This window comes from Stegostoma tigrinum, chromosome 9 (genome assembly GCF_030684315.1).
Source record: "Stegostoma tigrinum isolate sSteTig4 chromosome 9, sSteTig4.hap1, whole genome shotgun sequence".
In the NCBI taxonomy this organism is placed as follows: Eukaryota; Metazoa; Chordata; class Chondrichthyes; order Orectolobiformes; family Stegostomatidae; genus Stegostoma; species Stegostoma tigrinum.
The window spans coordinates 16,614,444-16,635,022 of NC_081362.1; the positions used below are offsets into that span (position 1 = coordinate 16,614,444).

The following is a 20,579-nucleotide window of genomic DNA, read 5'->3' on the forward strand; positions in this document are numbered from 1 at the left end:
TTACCATGTTGGTTGCTGAATAAATATTGGTGAGGACACTGGGGATAACTCCCTCAGTTTTCTTGTACTAGGGAACAAAGGGCTGATGGGGCATTTCTGGCTCGTTATCTGCTACAAGGCACGTCCTACAGTGCAGCACACACTCAGCATCCCACTTCTTCAATAACCAGGTGCAAGTCAGAAAGGGGGAAAGCAACAAGAAGCAAATCTTTAAAAATGTAAAAAGCAGCAAGGTCAAATTGCAGAACAAAACATTTTACAATAGTTCTTTTTCCTTGACATCCTGTTTGTTGCAGGCAATAATGTTATGTGGGCGATATCACACAGCGTGTGAAAGACAAGGTGTATTTTCCAATTAACGAGTACAATCGATTCATGATCTTGCTATTGTGCTGGTGAAGTGAATTGAGGAACAGAAAGGGACTACAAAGTTACAATTAACACTGCCCAAGTTTTCTGCAACTACGAATCTAATTTGAGTGACTCAGCCTTTCTCACGTCATTTTCCCCACGTACAGATGAGTCCTTCCAGATAAAAGATGAAGTCACCATAGACCTCCTGGACCAGACAATAAGAGAGAGATGGCTGGTGGTGGTTTAACCTGAGGGTCACCACAGCTCAGGTAGGGGACAGGCTGAGGAGAAGAATCCTCCATGGTAACTTCAGCTGGTACAGGAACTGAACCCATGCTGCTGGCATCACAGTGCATTGCAAACTGGCCATCCAGTCATCTGAGCTCACCAATCCCTCCCAAAGAACTGGGCTCCCCTCGCTAATCAAACACATATAGGTTCACATGCATTCTGTCAGTCATGAGCACACACATATATGCACATTGTGATGACCTTTGACCCAGGAGCAGTAGCAGTCAGGAAAATCCGTTCGGCAAATCTCTAATTGTTTTTAAAAATGCTTAAAGAGGTCTTTTAAGAGCTCAATCTTCTGTTGAGGGACAGCTATAATTTGTTGGTTACAAAGAAGACTGGTTTATGTGAGCTGGCAGCTATTGATTTGAGGTCAGCACCTACAAGGAAGTTAAAATTTGGAGAACACATGACAAACAGAATGAGGTGGAGAGACAGGGGAACTAGCAAGTTGAGTCAGAGCGCTAAACAGGTAGAAAGCACATCTTGGATTGCTGCCATTGTTTTATTCATTGCAAAATTATTAAAGGCCCAAAACAGATCGTTCAATGGTAAAGATAGATCCATTCCGGTGTAGTTTGCCTCCAACAGTCTTTACCGGATACAAAAATGCTTGTGTTATCCTTTGTAATATAAAAAAAACTGGCCATGGATATTGTGTATTGAAGAATACAACAGACATTTATGATGAGCATTATGTACACATATTACATTCCTCAGGCACTTATGTGGCTGAAGAAATGGTAATCTGTTCAGTTAGAACAGAGGAGCATGATTTCAGTAGAATGTCATGCTTCCATTGATTTGAGGTAAAATGGAGTATGAGATTGTCATACCATCAAGTTGCATGCTCTGATACAGTGATGACATCATGAGCATGTCTCCTAAGGGTATACTGTATGAGACTTAACACACATCAGCACAATCGATGGGAGCTAAGAGTTAAGGTTCCAGAAAGAAGTGTACCATTGTGTAAAAGTTTGTATAGGTTTACGTGGACTCTGTATTTACATGGAAGTTGCGGCCTTAAGGGAAAGGGGTTGGAATTCTCCCCGAGGAAGATCAGAGGTCAGAAGAGGAAACTGGTGCCATAAAGACAGAGTGGACACTTTGAAAATCCATCAGGTCCATTGCTACTGTATTGATTATTCCAAGTTTAATTTGTCATCTGTGCAGCCTGTGACTGTGCTGTTAATTTATGTCGATTTTGAGTTGAAGTGTAAGTGAGAAACAATGAAACTTGCTTGGTAATTTCTTCATTTGGGGACATGTAGCTCTTGTGGTCTAAACAATCAATAAAACACACACACACACACGCGCACACACAAACACACACACACACACACACACACACACACACACACACACACACACACACACACACACACACACACACACACACACACACACACACACACACACACACACACACACACAGCCCATAACCGGACAATAATCTACAACAAGTAGTTCAAGTTCTGTTAAAGGAATTCACAAGATACCATGAGTCAAGCAAAATCGAACCAATAAAACTTCACCTCTCGCACAGACCTCGCCAATTGGCAGCACAATTCTAAAGTTTCAGCAGATGAGGGAGGCAATGGCCTAGTGGTATTAGTGCTGGACTGTTTAAACCAGAGACCCAGCTAATGTTCTGGGGGCCTGGGTTCGAATCCTGCCACAGCAGATAGAGGAATCTGAATTGGATTAAAAATCTGGGATTAAGAGTCTAATGATGACCATTAGGCAATTCTTGTAAAATCCATCTGGTTCGCTAATACACTTTAGGGAAGGAAACTGCCTACATGTAACTCCAGACCCAAAGCAATGTAGGTGATTCTTAATTGCCCTCTGGTTAATGAATGTTGCAATAAAGAGCTAACCAGCAACACTCTCATCCCATGGATAAATATATAAAACCAAAGGGGTCTTGTGCTGACCTGATACACACGGCTGATGTCACGGCCCTTACTATCAGCAGGAACTTGGGAACTGTCTCTTTCTCATCCCACCAGGTAACTGTAACTCTCAATGAACAGACAGACATTTGAAAGTGGACAGAATGCCTAACAAGATAACTTGGGTGTGGATTAGGAAGTGTTGGGAATTGGGGTTTTGGCAGTTGCTAAAAGTAAGCCGGTGAAATTGGACTCTGCCATGATTGTCTCTGGACACGCAGTCACATCAATTCAATTCAAACTTCTGTGCCAATACTGCATCTGATACACGCCTGATGCCATATTGGTTCAAACACAATGTTCAGTTTTCTTAAACCTTCCTCAAACAATAAATTGATGAATCGGAAGTTTAACACTGGTTGTAGAATCTGATCTAAGAAATCATTGTCATCATGGGTTTAACCCACTCCCAAATGTCCTCTCTTCTCCCGATGTTTTCCACACTGTCCATAGATTCTGTAAAATGGCACTAAAACATTCACCGTCCTGACTGCCCAACTTTTTCTCTGCTCCATTGCACAAAACCTCCCTGAAAGCCTGTCCATCGGCTGCTTCTTCTGCTTCATGGTGCACACAAGTCTAGCACTTTGCAATGAAACACTCCCTCTTCTGGGCAAATGAAGCAGGAAACAACCGCATCTGCCAACAACACAAAGCATTCCAGTGCTGTTGATAATTAACAGGGCATTTTATTTTGTCCTTGCCATTGTAGAGTGCTGCAGAGATACAGTGTGCCGTATACCTATGTGTAGCCACCTAAATCATTCCCCATTTTAAAGAAAATGCCCCCCCCTTGAAAAACTCTGTCCTGTGCCAGGAGTATGGGCGGGAACACGGGTATAGAAGGAAGCCACTCAACCCCTCATGCCTCCTTAACCATTCAACTAGATTATGGCTGACCTCAATCTCAAATCTGTTTATCCATCCTAGCACTGTATTCCTTAATTCACTTAACCTCCAAAAACTCCATCCAGTTTGTTCTTGCAAATTTCAGTGTCCACATAATGACTATGTCTTTTTATTTTTATCTGTTTTTAATTATAAACTGAACTGAGAAAAGGTCTGCTTTAAAAATCAAGGATTGTTGGCATTTTTTGCTGCATATATTTTTTGAAAGTAAGTAATTTGACACATTGCAGAGACTATTTCCTCAGATGTGGACGAACATGTCCCTCATTGGCCTCCTCCACTGTCAGAGTGAGGCCAAATACAAACTGAAGGAACAACACCTCATATTTCACCCTGGGAGCTTACAACCCAATGGCCTGAATATTGACTTCACCAGCTTCAAAATCTCTCCCCCCCCAACCTGTCCATCTTCTGATTCACCTGGATGCTCCACCCTTCCCTCTGGCCAGCTACAATAACTGCCTATCTCCATCTCATCCATCCTTCCCCTAGCCCCATCCCCCCTTTCTCTATTTGCTTCTGGGCTCCCCTCCCCCTCCGCAGTCCTGATGAAGGGTTTTGGCCCGAAACATTGACTTTCCTGCTCCTCAAATGCCGTCTGCTCTGCTGGCTTTTCCAACTCCACATTCATTGGCTCTAGCTTCCAGCATCAGCAATCCTTACTGTCTCCAGGACAGGGTACTGAGTTGGATGGCCAGACTGAATAGCAGAGAAGGCTCAAAGAGCTGAATGCCCTCCTCCTGTTCCAATGTTCACTGTTTCTGTGGTTTTATGCTTCTCAGATTATGGCCTCAGGACATCACAAAGCATTTTACAGCCAACACATTATTTTGAAAATTCCAGACACAGACAATGTCCCAATAATAAGAGCCTACAAACAGAATGGAATAATGAGCAAGTAATCTGCAGGTTGAGGGATAGATGTCAACCACAGCTCCAGGAAAGCTTTGGCTCTTCTTCGAACAGGAACTTTGGTTTAACATTTCATCCAAAGGACAGCATGTACCATCAACAATATAGCCCTTCCTTATCACTGCACTGGAATGTCACCCTACAGGAGATACTCAACAATATAGCCCTTCCTTATCACTGCACTGGAATGTCACCCTACAGGAGATACTCAACAATATAGCCCTTCCTTATCACTGCACTGGAATGTCACCCTACAGGAGATACTCAACAATATAGCCCTTCCTTATCACTGCACTGGAATGTCACCCTATAGGAGATACTCAACAATATAGCCCTTCCTTATCACTGCACTGGAATGTCACCCTACAGGAGATACTCGAGACACTTTAGTAGGAGTTAACCCATTAGACTTCTGACTCAGAGGCAAATGAGGTACCACCGAGCCATCGTTTATGGCCATTAAACTTTGTAAAAACACCTTAGTGCTTCCATAAATGGAAATATTCCATTTCTTATGTCGAAAACAGAAACAGAAAGTGTTGGGAATACTCAGTCAGGTCCGGCAGCATCTGTGGAGAGAGAAACGGAATTACATATTTCAACTCTAATCTGACTCCACTTTTTATTTCAGATTTCCAGTGCCCGTGACATATTGCTGCGATTTCCGTGAGCATCCCTACCTGTCTCTCTCTTCTGGCCACTTCTTGCAGGGTTTGTTTGAGTGTCTTCAGCTCACTGCCCACAGCTTCCAGAATGTTCCGGGCTCGCTCTTTTTCCTCCTTTGCCTCAAGCTCAGTGAGGTCCAGCTCTGACTTTGTGGTGTTAAGCTTTTCAACAGCTGTCTCCTTCAATTTCTCCAACTTCTTCATAGATTTATTCAGCTCACCTATTGTTTTGCTCTGCTCCAGTGTTTTAATCTGCAGGCATATTGGACGGGAAGGCAATGCTATTGAATGGAATTAAGCACAATTAACTAACTACAGGAAAGTAATGCAAATGCTTGTCCGATGTCCCACTATACAGCTGGGATTGCATTTCAGCATCAGCCAACTAATTCAGCCCAGTATTGTAGTGGTTACGCTCCAGGATTAGTAATCCAGGTTCAAAATTCACTGTGACAACTTAGAAATATGAATTCAGCTTTAGAAAGCAGGCATCAGTAAAAAGGAACGTGTTGTAAAATGGTTCGTAAATGTCCTTTACAGAAGGAAGTTTGCTGTTCATTTCCAGTCAGTATATGTGACTGATAATAATTAACTCTTAACTGCCTTCCAAACTGACAAAGAAGCTATACAGTTGTCTCATCACCTCCTCAGGAAAACTATGGATAGCCAACGCATGTTGGCCAGCCCTGCTGTGTATTTTATCTCGCAGATCTATGCAGAGATAATACTAGTTTCTATATAAATACAGTAAACTGTGTATTATCTGGCACCTATGGGACCAAAAGTGTGCTGATTGATCAAATATTCCAGTTGATCAAGAGGTTCCCCCTAATCAAAGTAAAAACACTAAGTAATAGAAACAATGCAGAGGATACCCACATCACTTTTGTGCTTCACAGTCAGCATAAATCACTTAAATAATAACGCAACTTTGCCTTAAACAAAACTTACCAGAACAGAGCCTTGCACCTTTAACTGACTATTTGGATGTTGTAGTACTTGAGGAGAAAATTGAATCAACTATTGGTACTTTGCTTGGCCATTTAATAGAACAACACGTATATTTACATTGAAGTAAATAATTTTTTTTAAACTAATACTTGGACAGAATAATACAAAAATCTTTGCAGTATTTGAAGTAGGTAATTTTTGCCGGTTTATCAAGAGGGCCAGCTCACTAATGTGCCGGTTAAAACAAATTCTGCTGTAGTTTATCTGTGGTCATGATACAGTTGCGGTCACTGGTAGCCCAGGATTCTGGATCTTTCTACAGTTTTGTTTACTTTGCTCTGAGCCCATGTCCAGACTTAACCAATCAGGCACAGTGAGCATCAGCAATAAGCAGGCTCAGATAATCCAACACAGAACAATCGAACATGATCTTGCCAACAGTGTCCATGGACCAAGAATGAAAAATAAAAACAAAAATTGTTTTCCCTTAAGCAACAAAACCTGGAATATTTTTCCATACAGAGACAGTAGGAACTGCAGATGCTGGAGCATCTGAGACAACAAGGTGCAGAGCTGGAGGAGCACAGCAGGCCAAGTAGCATCAGAGGAGCAGGAAAGCTGACGTTTTGGGCCTTGACCCTTCTTCAGAAATATTTTTCCATACATCTAGTTATTTACAGCTACTTGATTTGTACAACATGCATCAGCAACAAATTCAATAAACCAATGTTCCCATTGTTTATCTGACTCAGATGAATCAGTACAAGGAGTACTTAGAACAGAAATTAAAGTAACATCACTGCACTATCTGGAAGAACAGATCAATAAGGTTACTTTTCAGGTTATGATTTGTAACTTCATGTGGTCCTTTCTTTAATGTGAAGAGGAACTTGGTTGACTGATACAGAACTAAGCAACATCCACCATCTACAATGGAGGGTCAAACATTGGATTTTCATAAGCAGACAGTCAAACATAACCCTGTTCAACTGCAGAACTCCAATTTCACTGATCCTGCAGCAGCCCTCAAAGCTAATGGTAATAGTATCTCCATCAGCAGAATTGAACAGAAGCCAGTAGTGCATGGATCAGTGGCCAGAGTGCCTGGATTTTTGGAATTACCTTAAGCTCCTGAGTGTCAGAGAGTTTTGCTTTCAGATCTAAGCTGGACGTACGTGCTGTGACAAGTTCCTTCTCGAGGCGTTCCACTTTCTTCTTCAGCTTCCGCACAGTTAAGTTGGCTTCGTCTCTCTCCACTGCCAGTGCCGTTTGTGTTTGTTTTTCTGCATCGAGTTGTGTAATCTTTCTCCTCAGCAGGTCCATGTGCAGCTCTTTGCTAACTAACTCATCTTTCTGGGCTTTTAGCTGGAACAGCAAACAGAGTCAGTCTCTTGTACCTTCTTAGACAAAAAGTGATTCATTTCTTTAAAATGACAGCCTTAGCTCAGTAAGTATGCTTTAGGCTTTATGTCAAAAGCCATTCCAGTGACATAAGCATTTAATCCAGGCTGGCATCTGAGTACACTACTGAGAGAGTGCTGCAGTGTCAGAGATGCCAACATTTGGTTAAGACTTTAAGCCCCTCGTGTGGCTGTGTGTGTTCCCATTACATTGAGATAAGTAGGTGTTCTCCCTGCCCTAGTCAATGTTTATCCCTCAAACAACATCAACTAAGCAGATTATCTATTTCTGAACTCAATGCTATTGTGGGAGCTTGCTCTGCAGAAATTGGTTACAGTACAAAATGATTGCACTTCAAAAGTACTTCAGCTCTAAAGCACTTTGGGATGCCCTAAAGGTTTCTTTATTATTTCTTTAAGACGGAGTAGAAGGCGTTTTCCGTACATCTGTTTGTTCCTGACATGGGACTGTATGATTCTAAAATGCAGTGGATTCTATCCTCCAGCATCAGAATCTGCTACCTTCATGTGTACAAATAGCTAAGAGACCAAGAAGAAAAAAGTTTGAAAAGAGCCTTTGGTGCAAATGATTGTACAAGCCCATAAATTCTCATCCTGGGAGACTCTTGATTACTGTTACTGTGTGCAGTTGTAGTTTTTCTATAAGTGTGAGTGTTAAATCTGAATCAACTGGCCATAACAGTAACTTACAACTTCCCGTCTCTGTTAAAGGTTGATGTAAAGGCACAAGAGATGACTTGATGATGGACAGTTGGGAGGAACCAGGTAATATTTTCAACTCAGAATTGTTATGAAGAAGTTGTGTACATACTAGTGAATTGGAAGGTTTGTTTTGATGTTTTGGCAACTAGTTTGAATCAGCCAATTAATTTAAACCAAGCACTGAACAATTGAAAGCCAATTGACTTTAAATCTGATGGTTTTGACAACCTTGGACCAATGCTATTGTAAAAAAATTGATATGTCATCCAAGGTACATAAGGAGAGGGTTTTTGAAAATCGGGGTGAGAGCAAACTACCATCTGAGAAATAAACAGCTAGCTCTCACAGAAATCTCCAAGCTCTCTAAGAAAGCACTATGTTATCCATAAAAGGTACCATGGCACTTCTTGCTAAGACTCCTCACAGAATAATTCACAAGAGAGAACGTCCTTGACAGCAGGATCCGCAGAAGAAAGGTATTTATGACTGGAGAGACAATGGAGAACGCAGAGCATTCCAGAGGTCACATTCTGTGTGGAATTTGAGAGACTAAGTTTTAATTTTTTTTCTTATTACCTGGGTCATATACCTGGGACTTGTGTCTATTGGAACAGCATACCAGTAGAATTTAGTTCAGTCAGGGAATAGTTAGTAGTTAGGGAGGAATTGTTCTGTTTGTTAGCAGTGCTGTTCATTTGCTCACTGATAGGTTAAATAAATAAATTATTACTTGTTGCTTATAAAGTGAATATCAGGGATTTTCTTTCATTTACACTTTTAACAGATTATATAAGGGGAGGCGAGCTTCTCTGGGTGTTTTGGGTTTAATTATTATAAGGGAACCTCTACTCCCATCACAACAAATTGGGGACTTGTGTTTTGGCTTTAATTATCAGAAGGATTTGACCTCCCAGAATGCAAGCAATGAGTGTGTATCAACAAGACTGGTTGCTCAAGGTACTGGGAGTGCAACCACTCTTGGTTGTATGAAGTACTGGTTCCAGTTTACATGCAGGAACTGATTAGACATGCTCCTGCCTGGTATGGCTGGGCTGCTAACCACCTGAAAATGTACGTTCTCCTGAAACACACATCCCACTAGTTCCGTCAATCTCCTTCCCAAATCCATCCTGTTATCAGATAGAGACTCAGAGTCATACAGCACAGAAACAGACCTTTTGGTCCAACCAGTCCATGATAACCATAATCCCAAACTGAGCTAGTCCCACCTGCCTGCGCTTGGCCCATTTCCCTCCAAACATTTCTTATTTATGTACTTACCTAAATGTTCTAACTGTACCCACATCCACCACTTCCACTGGAAGCTCATTCTACACACTAACCATTCTCTGTGTAAAAAATTGACCTCCATGTCTTTTATAAAGCTCTCTCCTTAAAAATATACCCATTAGTCTTGAAATATCCCACCCTAGGGAAAAGACACCTGTCATTTACTCTTTCTATACCCCTCATGATTTTATAAACCTTTATACAATCACCTCTCAACCTCCTATGCTCAAGTGAACAAAGTCCCAGCCTATCCAGCATCTTCCTCTAACTCAAATGCTCCATTCCCAGCAACATCCTGATAAACCTCTTCTGAACCCTCTCTAGCTTAATAATATCCTTCCTGTAATGCGAAGTCCTGAATTGGACATAACACTCCAGGAGAGGCCTCACCAATGTCCTGTACAACCTCAACATAACGTCCCAACTTTTATACTCAAAGGTCTGAGCAATGATGGTGAGTATGATAGGATCTGTAGATAGGATCGATCATACAAGATAGATAGGAACAAGGCTGGTGGGTTGTATAGTGTGAGAAAGGAGGTTGTGCTTGGGTGGTGCAGGAGATTAAGTGGTTAAGTGAGACCACGTAAGCTGTTAGGATGTAGAAGAGTCATAGCTGAGGAATTTTCATTAAGTTTTTTTTCTTACTTGTAATGTTACTAATATGTTACATGATCGATTAATCTGACTGATGGTAAATCTAACGATAAGAAGAATTGTAAATCTCCGATCATTCTACCTTTCTCTTCAGGTTGTACACAACAGTCTTGTTCTCAATAATGGCCTCATTCTCCATTTTAACCAGCTGATCAGCACGAGCAAGAATTGCATCCAGCTGCATATCGAAGCCAATCTCTGCTGTCACCCTCTCCAGTTTCATCCTCTCTGCTATGTCCTCCAAGAACTTCAGATACTTCGTAGAAAATGAATATTTTCAGAGTTACTTTGCATGCATTTTTACTATTTGTTTGCAAACACATTTTAATCTTTCAAGGAAGATACAGAAATATTCATATAAATTATCCCCTGTTTAATGCTTACATCATTCCTTGCTGCATATTTAAGTCTGGGCTCCCTTTTATTACAGTCATGCTTACACCCAAAACACTATGTCCTTAAAAACAGCCTCAGGTCCCAGCATCTTTGCACTTCACCAGACGAGTTCAAGGAACCGAGTCAAGGGGAGGGCACAGGCTTTGCTATTCTATCTTGGCATCCAGTGAAGATAGTGCCTTACTTAATAGCAGGACTATGAGAAAAATCATAGTTTAGCTGGCAATCCAGCTTAGCAAAATACTTGTCAATAGTTACTCAATGTTCATGCATTTTCCTGAATTCAAAACACTCTTTTTTTAGAAAAGATTCATTTGTCAGAAGTGGGTGTTACTGGCTGGGCCAGATGCTGTTGTTCATTTCTCGTTGCTGTTGAGAAGATGGTGGTGAGCTGCATTCTTGAACTGCTGCAGGCCACACACTACAGGTAGATCTACAATGCCCTTTGGGAGGGAGTTGCAGGATTTTGTTCCGACAACACTAAATGAACAGCAATATACTCCCAAGTCAAGACTGAGAGTGGTTTGGAGAGGATCTTGCAGGTGGTGGTGTTCCTGTGTCTGGCCTTATATTTCTAGATGGAAGTAACTGAGGGTTTGGAAGGTGCTATCTAAGGCTGTCTAGTGAATTTCTGCAATGCATCTTGTAGATAGTACACACTGCTGTTACGGAATGTGGTGTCTCAAACAGAGAGGAAGCCGGGAACAGTTTGAGAGCTGCAGCAATCAAACATTGGCACGGTGCTTGGCATTCAGTATTAATCCTGGCACCAACATTTGAATATGTCCACTTTCACTTCCTACAGCTTTAAGAGGCCTTAGCTGAAGCAGGAGAGGAGCTGGTCTATGCTAATTAATGAACTCCTGTGGCAGGGAGCTGAGAGTAAACCTGGAGACTTTTACAAACTTAAATGTCCTGTCCTTTGGGGTTAAAGAGGAGGCTTACCAACACAAAGGATGAAAGAATGCAGGTTGGAGGAAAACTGAAGGAGAAAGCCCAAGTGTCAAAGTTTTCTGTTTGATGTTATCAAAGCAGTTTGGATGCTGAAACAATGAGAAAACAAACTTTAAGTAGCATTACTTTCTGTTTGTCCTGGCTCAAGGTATCACACATCACGTCTCCAGTTAGCAGGTTTCCTTCCAGGAATCGAACTTTCTCCTGAAGTTCTGACAGCTCTTGCTCTGCCTTGATGCAACGTTGCAGTGCAGCTTGGTGCAGATCCACCTGCTTTTCCAGCTGCAGTGTCAGTTTGGTTACATTCTCTTCCAGCTGTGGTACTGTCTGGGAATTCAAGAAAGCACAAATTTAAAGCCCACTGTCACCGTTTGGTGCCAATGTCATCTTGATGTGTTACTCAGCACCAATGGCAAGAAGATTTCAACAACTCCCTAGGGCATGACAGTGAGGTTTTCTCACGTAAAGCTTCAAGGTAAATATTGGTGGAAACTTAAGTCAACAATGCAGCAAGAACTGCGCTACAAATTAATGTTCCAAAAGAGAATAAGATGGAGCTGCTGGCCTACTCTCTTTCTATATCTCTTCACCTTAATTATCCTGAATATGAATTAAGTCTCTCTGGCCTGTCCCACCATACAATGGTTATTCCGTACTCTGAATCCCAGTTACTCACCTTGGTTCACTATCCCACGATTCCCTCACCAAGTTAAAAGCTCAGGCTTGGACAACTCAATTGGCCTTGAGTATCTATTGCCCTTTTTGTCTGAGGTATTACACTCTGACCCCATTCCTAAATACCCTAGCTTTCATTTTAATGTTTCCCTTTGTCTTGATTCCAGCATTCAGACAAAATAGCATCTTGGAACCTATCCTATCAAATATTGTGATATAACCAACACAAAATTTGATGACTGACTTTGAACTTAAGGGGATAATAAATTCAAGCCAAGAGGATGCAACCTGCCATCATCATTCAACCCTTTAAGTGCTGGTACAGTTCTAATGATACAGTTGGATTCCACTCCATGGTCAGTGTATCTGCCCTGAATTCAGCACTGCAGCAGGCAAATGTTGGGAGCAGCAAATGTCAGCGAAGAGAACAGGCTGGTTACTGCATCATCAGAACGGGAGATTGATGAACAAACCACGAGTTTAGGTGGGGCAAAATTGAAAGAATTAATGCATTAACTGAGACCTTGATAAATGCATGTGCAGATTTCTCTCTTCGCCCTCTGCACTGTTCCTCTATTTTCCTATCTTACAAAAAATGCCTGCTCGTCATTCAACCTTCAATTCTAGGGAACATTTGCCTGCCCTCTGCTCTTTGCCCAGAGAGCTGCCGTGCACACTCAGCATTTTCTGCTTGAGTTTCAAGCCTGCAGATTTACCTTTTTTAAAGACCTGTTTGGAATATTTTTGTGGCATTTACAAGCACTTAAGCATTGGCTGAAGTAGGGGTGGTGTCCTGCTAATCACCTAGATCTAGAGCACTCCCATTCCATAGTTCTGAATAAATAGCTCCCTCCAGACATTGCATCACAGTCACAACATAATACTTAAAATGTTTGCATGTCAGTGACTCCATCACTGCTTCTACATGATCATTGTTACCTGATAATTAATAAAGATGTTCCAGTTGATAAGCATTTAGCATAAGCAGAACATAGTCAAAAATACAGACACCCTGCCTGACTCATTTCTTTGTTTGGGCGTTTATTCAGTTACTGGTACTGCTGGGTTGGTTTTAAGAGCCCCACCTTTTGAAAAGTTTTATGGATGGACTCAGGATGCATGTATATCTGATGTCCCAACCTCCAATCACAGCGGACAAGGCTCTGAGCTTGCATTTGTAAGATTGTCAGAGAGGCACGCAATGTTCAAATGAGCAGATGCCGTTGAACTGTTGGCCTGAGCCGAAACTGGTCTCCCAAAGGCCGACTGTACCTTCAAAGCTCATCAGAACCATGGTGTATCATTAAGCAAACTGTATAATAAGACTGCTCCTTCCATAGATAAACACAGAGCTCCATAGACTGGCATCAGCGATTAGATAGTCAACACCTACTCAGCAGTGAACAGAATTGTACAATAATACAATTCATAAAGGCCTGGCACCAAGATATTAGTCATACAGTTTCTGAGAAACACTGAACTTCTACAACTCAGTGAAGTATAACCCCCTTGCATCATTTGTATCTGCAAGCCTCAGGATCACAAGGAACTAGGTCCAGGGGAAGGAGGCAGTCTTTAAAGAGATCAGCAACAGGAATGCGGCCACTCAGCTACAGACCCCACATCATTTGCAAAAACCGCAAATAAGTCTTTGATTTACCTGTGTCTTTCCAAATCCTCTGTGTAAGGAAGATATAACTGGCAGAAACAGGCAAATGACAACACACATCAGGAAGCAGCACCTGTAACTGACAAGTATTTGATTTCTTGCTTGATTATTTGACAACGCCCTCTTACTATGTTCAATAAAGGTTTGTATAGCAGTCTGATACATACTGGCAGTATTATAACAAAGGATGGCAGATGCAATGCCACTTGCCTACTCTACTCACCCAATCAGTAATAGGCATACAGATCTCTTCCCATCCCACCTTAATCTGGGCAGCCTTCCCAGAACGAGGTATGTGAAGAACATGCAGCTACTCCTATCTGATTCAACCCCCAGAGCTGAAGTTTCTCATAAAGTCACAGAATCATTGGGTCACAGACTCATACAACATGGAAACAGACCCTTCGGTCCAACCAGTCCATGCCGACCATAACCCCAAGCTAAACTAGTTCCACCTGTCTGCACTTGGTCCGTATCCCTCCAAACATTTCTTATTCAAGTACTTATCCAAAAGTTTTTTTTAAACATTACAACTGTTCCCACACCCACAACCCTTCTGGAAGTCCATTCTATACATGAACTACTCTTGACAATTCTCTCCAGCTTAATAACATCCTTCCTACAACTGGACAACTGGAACTGGACACAGAATTCCAGAAGATACCTGGAACTATTCTTGTAATTTGTTTTTGCACCCTCTCTGATGCATTCTCATCTTTCTGATAGTGGTGTAGCAACTGTACACAATCCTCCAGCTGAGGTCTAACAAGTGTCTTGTACAACAACACCTCCCTGCTCTCATAACCTACGCCCCATTAATAAAGCCGAAAACACTGTATGCACAGACCTGCTGAGCTTTTCTAGCAACTTCTGTTTTTAAACACTGTAAGCTTTATTTACTGCATTCTCTCTCTCCTCTGTGCACGTATACACCCCGGTCCCTCCACTCCCTTTAGAATTGTATCCACTATTTCATGTTGTCTTTCAGCGTTCTTCCGCCCGATGTGCATCACCTCAAGCTTCTCTGCGTTGAACGTCATCTGCCACCTATCTGGCCACTCCACCAACTTACCAATGTACTTATGGAACTCCACATATATCTTCCTCAGAGTTTACAACTCTTCCCAATTTAGTGTCATTTGTTTCCTGCACACCAAGATCCATGTCATTAAGATAGGTCAAGAAAAGCAAGGGTTCCAATACTGACCTCTGGGGAACTCCATTACAAACGTACTTCAGCCCCAGGAAAATCTTGTCCCATTTTGATGTTTTCTCCAAACTGAGTCAGTGATAAATCCCTCTATCACCTGATCAGTGCCACCAATAAAAAAAACTGTGTCTGCTATTTAGCATATTATAAATTCCCTTCAGAAGAATACCTCCAATTTCACTCTTTCCTACTGGATAGACTAATTGCATTTGGTGCATGGTATCAATACTATGGAAAATAGCATGGGATCTTTCACTGAGACAGGCAGATGGGGCCTTATGCCTACTTCTCAATGGAAATACTGCACACAACGCAGCGCACTCTCAGTGTGTGTTAACGCCAGCCTAGATAACGTGTTCACTTCCTGGAATCCACTGAGAAGGCAGCTCAACAACCAAAGACAAGTCACACTTACTCTAATCATTTGTTTGCGTTAATAACATCTGTTTTTTTCCAACTGCCTCATAATTTTCCCCTACCGTGTTTCTTTGTCCCCCCTTTACTTCCCTATGCAATCACTCTCAAATCTTCTCAGTTCAGTTTCCATTGATGTTTAATTGTTATAGCTACACTAGTCTTGGTCTGTGGCGCTTTCCTTCTAAGGGTCTGGGCGGCCGTGTAGGATTGACATGAGGAGAAGTTTCTTCACTGAGAGTGGGGAGCCTGCAGAATTGTCAGCAACAGAAAGTAGTTGAGGCCAAAAGATTTAATGTTTTCAAGAAAGGGTTAGTTATAGTTCTTGGAGCTAAAGGGAGCAAATGATATGAGGAGAAAGCAGGGTACTAAGTTGGATGATAAGCCGTGATCGTATTGAGAGATGGAGCAGTCTGGAGCTGCTCAATGGCCTACTCCTGCTCTTATTTTCAATGATTGAGTGCTTCCTCCACACTGTCTCTTTCTCCAGCATTCTCACAGACAGCTGTTTAGCTGTTGTTTCTGTGTATATTCCAGCACTTGCCAACTGCTGAGAACCTAAATGTATAGAAGTTCTTGACGAGGTACATGAGTATTGGTCTCTAACTGCTTTGCAGCAATGTCATATGCCAGCATTGTTAGCAGCATTGCCAACTGTTAGCAGCATTGCCAACTCTGACTTCAAATGGTAGGACTCAGTTAGACATCATTTTTCTAATATTGGCGCTAAAAGTGAAAAGCCAACTCAGCTCTTCAAATTTGAAAGGCGCTCAGTGTTGTAACTGAGATGTGCAAAATGTATTCACCCACGAGGACACTGCTGGCAGCTTATGGTCTTTGCCACCTTCACCAGTATGTAGTACTGGGTAAGGGTTGTCTGAGGTACTGCCACCAGTCCTCCTCTGACTTGAGCCTAGCTAACGATCAGGCGAGAGAATACATCACTGTAGAACATCTACAGGGAGGAAAAGGTCATAGATAATAAGAAGGTTTATTGCACAATAGCAGTTAGTACAACTGCATTTGTACAGGCGTAACTCCTAAGATTTTAAGGAGCTGGTACAGAAACATCTGCTCTTCCCAGAAGCTCGAGCGCAACTCCTCTCCAACCACACCAGCAGAGTTGGTGCAGCCAATGTAATGTGAACATTAACCCCTTCAAGGCCATCACCTCACACAACAATAAACAGATTTGCAAGGTGGCGGATGGAATGAAACCAATTCCTTTAGTGGAGGCATCATACCATCCAGATCAGATCCATTTAGGGGTGATGTCCAAACCTGAATTTTTCAAACCTGAGACTAATAAATTATCATTGGGCATGGACATTAAGGAATACAAAGTAGAGTTAGGCAAATGGAGTTGAGGTACAATTCTGATGTAATCTAAATAATTGTCTTCAGGGACAAAAGGCCTACACCTGTGTGCGTGTTCCCCAACTGTGTGTTGCCACTGTTTTGGTGCTACCGTTTCAGTCAGAAAGTCAAATGTACAAAGGCCTCATATATCCACTTAATGTTACACAAACACTAAAATTCTCCGTGCTGTTCTGCTCCTGTCCCAAATCCAGGAGACTGGGTTAAATCCCACACAAAATGTTTGGATAATCTAGGAGAGCAGTCTGCCACTCCAAGGGTTAGGAAGGAGTGCTGTGGAGAAGATAGAGAGTTAGATAGATAGAGAGAGAGACAGACAGACAGAGAGAGAGACAGAGAGACAGAGACAGAGAGACAGAGACAGAGAGACCGGGTGCTTGGGCAATAAACCATACTGATAATCCAGCACAATTTTCAAAGGTTCCAGCTACAATAAACACTCATACTTCTATCAGAAACTTTCACGGCTTCCCAATGTCCCAAACTGTTTCACAATCCATTAGTAGGTTTTTGAAATACAGTCACCGTTGTGATGTATGAAAGGTTTCAGCCATTTGCACAGCGCAAGTTCCCATGTACAGTACTGGGAAAAGGGCCATTTCAGCTCTTTCACTGATATTGGTTGAGGGGAAAATATTGGTCAGGACGCTGAGGAGGAACATTCCATCTTGGCTTTGAAGGGATCTTTTTCATCCACCCAACGTGGCACCTGAAACCCCAGCACCACACTGAAGTGTTAACTTAGATGTTCTGGAATGAAGCTCAAACCCACAACATTCTGACTCAGAAGCTAGCGTGTGGTACCATCATCGGGTCCTTCCTATTACACAGTCTGTTAATAACTTGCTTGCTAACACTGGCCCAGAATTAAGCCTGTGCCTACAGTCACGAAGAATCAGAACGAGTGGGCGAAGGGGTAAAGTTGGAAGAGGTCCTCAATTCCACTGTGTCATCCAATGCCCCATCCCCTGAGAGAATTTCGTTCACTAGAGGAAACGGGCAACTGCCGAACACATCTATGTTCAACCTTGTATATCTTCCCCCTCTGGCAGTATGAAGAGTCACTTGCTGGTTAGGTATAGAGCAGTTAAAAAGCAGCTCCCTGGGCTCAGTGGAAATGAATGATCAAGCACAAAGCTCTCCCTAAAGTTGGGTCAATACTCCCATTGGAACCAAAATGCCCAGATAACAACACCATTGTTTGACATTTCACGGTAATCACTTCATCTCGACCCAAATGGGAACTGATTCCTCCAGTTAAATTTACAATGTTCCCACAATACTTACAACCTGCGAACAAACCAGGCTCTGGTGTTTCTTTTGTCTTTCTTTAGGCGTAACAAAGACCGAATTGTTCACGGTAACCTTTGTAACAATAGACTCGGCACAAAGGGAATGGTTTACTTTTAAAGACATCCGAAAATATTTTAGAGGATTTAAATTCAAAATCTGAAAAACAGTGCACCGTTTTCTGTCGTCCACAGACTGCATTCTATCCAGCCTGCCCCAGCCCGGCCAGGCATGTTATACGTGGAAGTAAAGGATGCCAGGGGGCTTTCTTGCTCACCCCTGACCTCCTGCTCATAAAAGGTGCCCCTATGCTTGCCTACCTTATGCCAATTGAGGGCTGTAAGTGCCCAGTTATCCCCCAGATGAGGTGGCCAAGCCACCTCCACTGTTATAAAGAGCTGAGCAGTGGCAAGGGGGCGAGAGTGTAAAGGCATGGCCTTGTTGAGAAAGAAGGAAGGTCAAATCATTTGTGGGTGCTGGGTGGTGGGCAGCTGGTGAAATGGCCTGTGCCCTCCCTATGGTCCACACAATGTCCCATACAGGCGCCCACTACACAAATCTCCTCTGTCTGGGATCCATGCTGACTCTGTCTGGGGTGCTACTCAGTTCTGGTACTACTGGAGGTACCACAGAATTATTATGGTGCAGAATGAGGCCACTCAGTCATCATGGCCACACTGGCTTTTTAAATGATTATCGTTACCCAGTGCCTATCTCCAGCCTTTTCCCAATAACCTTATACATTATTATAAATTCAAAATAATCATCCAAAGCCTATTGTGAGTGCCTAAATTGATGCTGCCTCCTCCGCATTTCCAAGCAGTTCCATAGCCTCAATACTTGCTTGCTGCATGAGAGACATTTTCCTCACTTCACCTTCATCTTTTTATTTTGCAGATCGCTCTTAATGTGCAGCCTCTTGTCTTTGTTAATTGTACAAGTGGGAACATTTTCTCTCTATCTACTTCTTCCAGCCCACTCAAGATGTAAAGCCTCTACCAGATCTCCCCTTAACATTCGTCTAAGCCCCAACTTCTTCAATCTATCCTCGTAAGTGAAGTGCCTCTTCACCACTTTTCTCCAGCATCAGCAGTTTCCACTATCGCACTAAAGCTGACAGCACTCTGCTTTACTTACCGCTCTGTCTACCTTCCTACCACCTTCAATGATCTACACACACATACACCCAGGTGTCTCCGCTCCTGGGCGCCCACCCCTGGCCCAATGCAAAGAATGGCATCCTCTATTTTATACAGCCTTTTAAAGTACTTCCGACCAAAATGCATCACCTCACACTTCTCTGCATTGAACCTCACGTGCCACCTTTCCCACCCACTGCCAACTTGTATGTGTCCTTTTGGTCCAACACATTGTCCTCCTCAAAGTTTACAATTCTTCCAAGCTTTGCACGATTTGCAAACTTTGAAACTGCCACTTCCTAAGAGTATTGAGCCACCGGAGAAGGTCCAAAAAAGATTTGTAACAATTGTGTTAGAACAAAGAGGTTATAGCATTGACAGGCATTTCCTCTGGGAAAAAATACATCTATTGGTCATATTCTGTGTTGTCCTGTACTTTCCTGGAGCTGAGGGACTATGCCATGTTCTTCGCAGCCTTCAACATATCATCGATGACGATGAGCATCTCACCAAGATCTTCCCTACGCTTCCACTTCTCACCTTCAAACAACTACCAAACCTTAGACAAACCACCGTTCACAGCAAACTACTCGGCCTTCAAGACAATTTCGACCACAACACCACACAACCCTGTCACGGCAACCTCTGCAGGACAAGTCAGAGTGTTGACATGGACACTACCATCGCACATGGGAACATCACCCACCAGATACATGGCAGATACTCGTGTGACTCGGCCAATGTTGTCAACCTCATACCCTGCAGGCAAGGATGCCCCAAGGCATGGTACATTGCAAAACTATGCAGACGCTACAACAGATGAATGGACGACACGCAACAATTCCCAAACAGGAATGTTCCCTCCCAGTGGGGATCATTTCAGCGGTTAAGGGCATTCAGCTTCCAGTCTTTGGGTAAGCAACTTTCAAGACGCACAACAATGCAGAATCACCAAGTAGAAACTGATAATCAAGTTCCATACCCATGAAGACAGCCTCAACCTTGGGCTCATGTCGCGTTACATGTAACCACACCACACTGCTCTGTATTTGTAAAGTCTTCCTTACTGTCCTCTTTTGACACCACCACCTTGATAAATTGTTATGATCTCTCTATCTTAATTAGTTTGTACAGTTTTGGGTGACTTATTACTTTGGTTAGACCCTTAGCATATGACTCATACCTATTCTGTTATTCCAGTCATTTAGTTTGTCTTCAGCATCATCTTATTTTCTTTTTGTATTATCTCTCTGACTCATTTAATTGGATTATAGGTCATCCCCTCACTTGGTATTCAGCTGTCAACACTTTACTCACACCATCTAACACCTTTGATCTCCTGCAG

At 42.5% G+C, this 20,579-nt stretch overlaps 1 protein-coding gene across 2 annotated transcripts in view; it reads right to left on the reverse strand.

The window, feature by feature from the left end:
- Positions 1 to 20,579, reverse strand: part of ccdc170 (coiled-coil domain containing 170) — a 75,896-nt gene that overhangs the window by 5,041 nt on the left and 50,276 nt on the right. The window contains exons 9-12 of one of the 2 annotated variants that reach the window (XM_059648817.1): positions 11,587 to 11,787; positions 10,193 to 10,366; positions 7,163 to 7,405; positions 5,105 to 5,341 (exon numbers count right to left, since the gene is read on the reverse strand). In XM_059648817.1, the coding sequence (XP_059504800.1) occupies positions 5,105 to 5,341; positions 7,163 to 7,405; positions 10,193 to 10,366; positions 11,587 to 11,787 (855 nt within the window). The remainder of the gene's footprint in view (positions 1 to 5,104; positions 5,342 to 7,162; positions 7,406 to 10,192; positions 10,367 to 11,586; positions 11,788 to 20,579) is intronic. The other variant, XM_059648818.1, reaches the window with a different exon arrangement.